Genomic DNA, 6648 nt, shown 5'->3' with positions numbered 1-6648 from the left:
CGTGTGCTGCTCTGCTGCCGCCGCGCCGGGCTCGCGCTTCCGAGGGAGTTTCACTTTAAGCACTAAACCACGGCAGATTTGGCAGCTGCAGCTCGGGTGCGTTCGCCTGCCTGGTGTGCGCAGCCATTGCTTCGCTTCTGGAGGGGTCGATACATTTTTAGACGAGAAGATCTGTATAAATCAAGGCTGGTTCTGGGGGTAAAGGGATGATGTAAATGTTTGTCTTGTGAAACAAAAATATCTCTTCTAGAAAAAGTAGTGTGCTAGATGGGGAGAAGCCTGACTTGGTCAGTCATTTCCTTTGATGTTTTGGTTTTTTCCAGGCTCACATTTATACTGCGATGCAAATACAGGTTCCCGTAGTGTCATTGTGCTTAAAACTGTAATTCAGTCCAGATTTTAGAGGGGTGTAATGGTAATGTGAGGGGGTTAATCTGGTGTTCTACGGCAGAGCCAAAGTTTCATCGTACAGTTTGGGTCCTCTGCAGAGTCAAAAAGGACGTGGGTCGGTGTAATCCCTGGAGCCGTGGGGTCACGCTGACTCTCACAGGCTTTATGTAAAGCTCAGGAGTAGGCTGGTCCCTTGCTGCGTGAAGCCACACTTTGGTGGGTTTGGCCTGGAGATACACTGGTTTTTTGAAGAAAGGAGAAGGTTAAGGTATTTTGTAAGTCAGGTACACCTAAACTTGCCCCAGCCATAAATCAGGCAGAACTATGGGGGATTGGCATGTTTTGAATGAAATGGGGAGGAAGCAGGGAGATAACAACAGCCCCAAATCACCCATTTCTTCTTGGCGTTCGGAGCGGGGCAGCTCTTGCCTTTTGACAGTGAGTGTTACTGTGTCTGGGATCAGTTTGGGGAGATGCACGAGGAACCTGCGAGGTGGAACTCCACAGAGGCAGGGCGAACTCACACCGTGTAATGAAGGACTCAGTTTGGGTAACGGCTGGTGGGAGCAATCCTGTGTCTGATAGAACCGACAGCTGGGACTAAACGTCGCAGTGAATTCTTTGAGTTGGAATCTCTGCCCTTCAGGGTTTTGCTTAGTCCTCTGGATTCTTTGGTTTTGTTTTCCAGAACGACTATTTGCAACCTCTACACGATGCCGCGGATCGGGGAGCCTGTCTGGCTTACTATGATGTCAGGGACGCCAGAGAAGAACCAGCTTTGCCATCGCTTCATGAAGGAATTCACTTTCTTGATGGAAAATGCTTCTAAAAACCAGTATGGTGGATTTTAGTTTTTAAATTACAGATGTGTTTATGCCTTTGTATTCCACACCAGTTTTTGAATCTAGTTGTGAAACCTGGGTAATCAAAGCATCAAAAGACCATCCATAAACCTGTTTTTTGCTAAAACAACAAAGAAATAGGAAAATATCTCATGAAGCGCCTGCTTCCCCCTGGCCCTCTGAGTTTTGGTAGAGGCTGAAGACTTGAACCGTGTCCATAGGAAGCGCGTGATGGGTGTGTATGTCTGGAAGGGGGTTGAACATACCTTATGAAATGCATTAATTTACCTTTCAAAATCAGTTATCATATGATGAGCAAGGTTAGACATCCAGTAAGATGTGTCTGACGCTGTCTGACCACAAATTAAACCTGACTTCTGTGAAAAGCCCCTAGAGAAGCCGCATGCTTCGTTCTCACTCACCTTTCTGCCCCCGGGGCAAAGCTGAGAGCCAGGAGTTGTTAAAATTGAGATAGAACGTTCTTGATAAACTCAGGAGAATCTGATAAACTTACTCTTTTGCCAACACTTCATCCTCTTTCCCCAAGGCAAGAACAGGGGAAGTTTTTTCAGCCTTTGGCTGCACAAGTCCTAAAGCGAGCACAAACATGTGGAGTGGGAAAGGTGCTGTGGGACCAGCTGCTGGCTCCGGGGAGACTGCTCCCCGTAGGGCGGGGAAGGGGCTGCTGCTCACCACCCCAGCTTTGCCTCCAGCTTCGTCACCTTTTCCCTCTCCCGGAGGAGAGGACGACAGTCAGTGGTCAGCATGGTCCACCTCCTCCTGCCTCAGCGCACTGGAGGGAAACCATCATGAGTTGTGAGGGGTTCAGATGTGTTTTCTTAAAATCAGCTCCACTGCAGGGGGAGCTTTTCTGTGGGATGGGCCCCCTTGGTCCCTGCCATTCTGAGCCCTCGGTTACATTTAAATGGTCCTTGTCTGGTTTTGGGTTTGGTTTTTTTTTTGTGCTTTGTTTTAAAAACAGTCAGATTTACACTGATGGGAAGAAGAGGAACATCAAGCCCCATGTCCTTTTCCATCCAGTTTTAAATATGCTCTCCTCCTTTGGCTGCCTGCAGTGAGGAATTGGGGCTGCATTCGAGGGTTCCTGATGCTCGTGAACTATTCAAACAGCATTATTTTGAGGCTCAGTGGCGTTTGGCTCTTTTTGTCCCCGGAGCTGCTGCGGCGGCCACCAGCACCATCTGTCGGCGCAGGGGAGGCTCCCGGGCTGCACTGCCGCACGCTGCTCCTGCCAGGTTCCCTCTGCAGAGCAGAAACCACGCTCTGCTTTACACTAAATCAGGGAGCTGATGTTTTTCAGAAAATTTTTTTGCCATGCTTGCTTAGGTAGTGAAAACTGTTTCCGCCCTTCTGGTGGAGCTATGGGAGTTTGGGGTGTTTTATTTTTGAAAAGGAGCCGCTGTATGGCATTGAGTAACAGAGGACTGAACAGAGCACCTGGCTGTCTTACAGGTGTGGGAGCAAGAGCCTTCCTCCTCGTCAGTATTCGCAGATCTGAGGGGTTTGGGACCTCCTTCGTGGAGTGCAGAGGCCACACAGGGCCACTATTTCTTTACAGCCAACACAGTTAAGTTGGTTTTGAGGTGTTTTACAACATAAAGCTTGCAAAATAGGAAGCCTCACAATTATTGCCAAATGGAGGAACTGAGATGCCAGAAGTTTAAAACACTTCATTTTACCTGATGGGTGTGTTCTAAAAAAGAGCTTTGGTGGGGTGGGAGGGAGGGTACAGCCCTCCCTTCACTCCCGGAGAACCAAGACCAAAGGGGTGATCTCTGCCGGCTTTGTCTGCGTGTTTCTGCAGTCCTGGATCCATTCAGGCTGCAGAGCTGCTCTTAGTTTGACATCCTGAGGGTGTACCTGGAGAAAATCAACGTTGAACCTTTTGCTTTCAGGTTTTTACCAGCTTTACTGACCGCGGTCCTGACTAACCACTTGGCCTGGGTCCCCACCGTCATGCCCAACGGGCAGCCGCCCATAAGGATCTTCCTGGAGAAACACTCTTCCCAGAGCGTGGACATGCTGGCCAAAACGCATCCATACAACCCGCTGTGGGCGCAGCTCGGTACGTGGCGAACGGCTCTATAAACTGTCCGACGGCTTTACAGCCGTGGGGGTGTGTGTGACAGGCTTTAGGGATGCCTGTTGCTTCCCCTGCCCTCAAGCTAAATTGTTTGGGGTTTTTTATTCAAAACAAGACAAAGTGTTTATTTCGAGATTAGAGGTGGCCACTGTATTTTTTTTCATACGTGCTGTGATTTCTCAAGGCTTTATCAGTTATAAAATGGCAGCCAAAGAGTAAAGCCCTCATCTCTGGTGGGTCTCACCTGCCCTGGCTACAATGATGGATTCTAGCCTTGCTCTGGTTCTCCATTTATAAGGAAAATAAACAAGGTTTTTTGGGGGGGGATGCTGCTATCGATAAGTCTTCTGGAAGGAGCAACTCAAGGAAATCCATCTTTTGTTCAGAGATGAACATACTCACAATACAACAGGCAGAGGGGCGACACGGTGCAGGAAATCATGGCTAGGCACCTCCCTGGGTAAGGTCCCAAAGCCCAGGTGATGGAGTAGCCAGTCATTCTCTCTTGTAATTGGTGAGGAGAGAAGAGGAAATGAGCTTCCTGCTCTCTGGTCAGGAGAGAAGATGAGCTTCCCACTCTCTGGTCAGGTTGTCTTGCTCTGCACACAAACTCTCATGATGTTTGCTTAGGGAAAGGGAAGAAACATTTTGAGAGGCTGTCCTGTTCTGGTGTGGGGAGCTGGTAAGAAGTCTTGATTTCAGAGGTCATGGGACTCAAGGGACCCACTGTGGTTAGGGTGGGTCCCTGGTTGCCCCATCCCTGTCTCCATGCTGTGTCCTGATACCTCCAGAACAACAGCGCACAGACACGTCAGCCCATAGCAGAGCTCCAGGGGAGAAAGAGAAGAAGGTTGGCTCCAGCCATGCACCCACCACTGTCACTTTTTGCCCTCGCTCTTGGCTCATTTCCCCTCACAGCTTTCTCTTGTAGGTAAAAGTTCATCCCAGATTCCAGACTATGCAGGGTAATTCCGAGCAGATGCCTCCTGTCTGCCATGGCTATATAAGGCACCCAGGAGAGGAGCCTGCAGAGCTCGGCGCTGCAGTTAGGTGCTGTGAGTGCTCCCTAATATGTGAGATCAGATGTCTCCCTGACCAGTGTACGCTGAGGTCTCCCTGACCTTAGACACGATACCAGCAGCATCTTCCTGATTCTCTGTCTGGAAACTAAAACACAAGGATAGCTGTCCTCACTCCCCTGCTTTAGTGTTTTTCTGTTGTAGACCTGCCCTTCAAAAACCGGCCTCAAAGACTTGTCTGTTAGAAGAATTAATTTACTGTGAAGATGCAAACCAGTTGTCTGTTTTATTTCCTCTCCCAGGTGACCTGTACGGGGCTATTGGATCCCCTGTGAGATTAGCGAAAACAGTTGTGGTTGGCAAGAGGCACGACCTGGTCCAGAGATTGCTTTATTTCCTTACTTACTTCATCAGATGCTCTGAACTTCAAGAGACTCATCTTCTAGAAAATGGGGAAGACGAAGCCATTGTCATGCCTGGAACTGTGATAACTACCACGCTGGAGAAAGGGGAAGTGGAGGAGTCTGAGTATGTGCTTGTCACGATGCACAAGAACAGGGGCAACTTGCTGCCGACGGAGTCCGAGGACACGAGAACTCCCAACTGCAGCTGTAAATACTGCAAATGCCCGATTTCCCTCGCACAGAACATCGAGGGTGTTTCACAGCAAGAGAGAGAAGACGCACAAAACACTCCTAAGGTGGAGCTGGAATCTTCTTCAGATGAGAACAGAACTATTGTTCCTGATGATTGCCAGGAAGATGCTGTTGATGTTAAGCAACCCAGACCCTGCCTGGACACAAAACTAGAGACCGTGGTGTGCACAGGGTCAGCTTCACCGGAAAAACGTGCCGTGACGGAACCCGGTGTGGAGCCAACAGCAAACGTGTGGAGGAACGAAGAGCCGCTGGAATCGGGCAACCAGGCGGTCAGTGTAACCAGGTCACCTGGTATTGCAGTGGAGAAAAAGCCACCGGATAAGCTCTTCTGCGACGCATTTCCTTGTGATGCTGCTGAAGCTCAGACAAAGGTGACTTTCCTCATCGGAGATTCCATGTCACCCGATTCAGACATCGAACTCCGAAGTCAGGCAGTAGCGGAACAAATTGCCAGGCATCACAGCCCGCCAGCCGCGGAGGAAGGAGTGTCTGCTGATCAGAACTGTGAAGCTAAACAAACTGTTGAGGACCAAAATAGAGACTGTGGGACAGCTGAACCCTTCCCTCAAGTTGCTAGTGAGCACCAGAGCTGGAATCCAAACCCATACAACACCGAGAGCATGAGTCTGTTTGACGAGTACTTCACTGACGACAGTTCTATCGAAACCCGGACTATTGATGATATTCCAGGGCAAGCAGCTTCCGACCTTCTCGCTCACAACAGTAGCTTAGAGTTTTCTAAAAAGCTGTGTACAAAGCCTAGCAAACCACCGAGCGAGTTTTCTAGATTTATGGACTCTGTTCGACAAGAGACCTACAAAAACTGCTTTAATGAGCAGGACCAAAGAGAGAAAATCTCTATTCGCGTCCCCCATGGGGACAGAGAAAACGTAGAGAAGAAAGTCGCCCCAGGGATTGATTGGGACATTCCAAGAAACGAGAGCTCAGATAGTGCCCTGGGGGACAGCGAAAGCGAGGACACAGGTCATGATCTAACCAGACCAAGCGGTAACTATTACGGAGGAGAGCAAGAAGATTGGGCAGAAGAATACGAGATTCCTTTTCCTGGGTAAGTACGGCTCAGCAGATCCAGAGCCGAAAACACAGAGCCTCTTCTCATGCCACACGTTCGGAGGACTGTGGCCTAACATGGTTCAGTGGTTGGGGAAGTGTCTCTTGAGCTGGCTGGTTGTGAAAGAATATAGAGAGCACAGCGGTCTGGAAACAAACGTTAATTGTGCCCCGCGATCTTGGCTCCTGTCCTTTTCTCCCACAATGGGCTGGCTGCAAAAGCTGACACTAAACTCTTCCTTCTTAAAAAGGAAGAGGGGTTAGGGCAGAGATGATGAACGTGAAAGCGTGGCCTCTCTGGAAGCTGAACTGGAGGTTTACTGTTGTACCTCTCCTTGATGTGCCTTTCTTGCAGGTCGAAATTAGTTGAGGTGAACTCTGTCCAGCCCAGTATCGCCAATTTTGGAAGGTCCTTACTAGGAGGCTACTGTTCGTCTTACGTCCCTGACTTTGTTTTGCAAGGAGTAGGAAGCGATGAAAAGCTGAGACACTGTTTGGTGTCGGATTTGTCTCACGCTGTGCAGGTAATTAAGCTATATTTGGTAAATGTATTTGTCACAGTA

General features: G+C 49.2%; 1 protein-coding gene across 1 annotated transcript in view; it reads left to right on the top strand.

Annotated features, from left to right (window-relative positions):
• FNIP1 (folliculin interacting protein 1) overlaps positions 1–6648 on the top strand; it is a 42413-nt gene that overhangs the window by 32273 nt on the left and 3492 nt on the right. The window contains exons 12-15 of the mRNA XM_010143127.1: positions 1079–1225; positions 3149–3318; positions 4658–6083; positions 6441–6609. Coding sequence (XP_010141429.1) covers positions 1079–1225; positions 3149–3318; positions 4658–6083; positions 6441–6609 — 1912 coding nt within the window. The remainder of the gene's footprint in view (positions 1–1078; positions 1226–3148; positions 3319–4657; positions 6084–6440; positions 6610–6648) is intronic.

This window comes from Buceros rhinoceros, unplaced genomic scaffold, assembly GCF_000710305.1.
Source record: "Buceros rhinoceros silvestris isolate BGI_N320 unplaced genomic scaffold, ASM71030v1 scaffold2939, whole genome shotgun sequence".
Classification (NCBI taxonomy): domain Eukaryota; kingdom Metazoa; phylum Chordata; class Aves; order Bucerotiformes; family Bucerotidae; genus Buceros; species Buceros rhinoceros.
The sequence above is the reverse complement of the archived record's forward strand: the minus strand, read 5'-3'. Positions and strand labels throughout refer to the sequence as shown.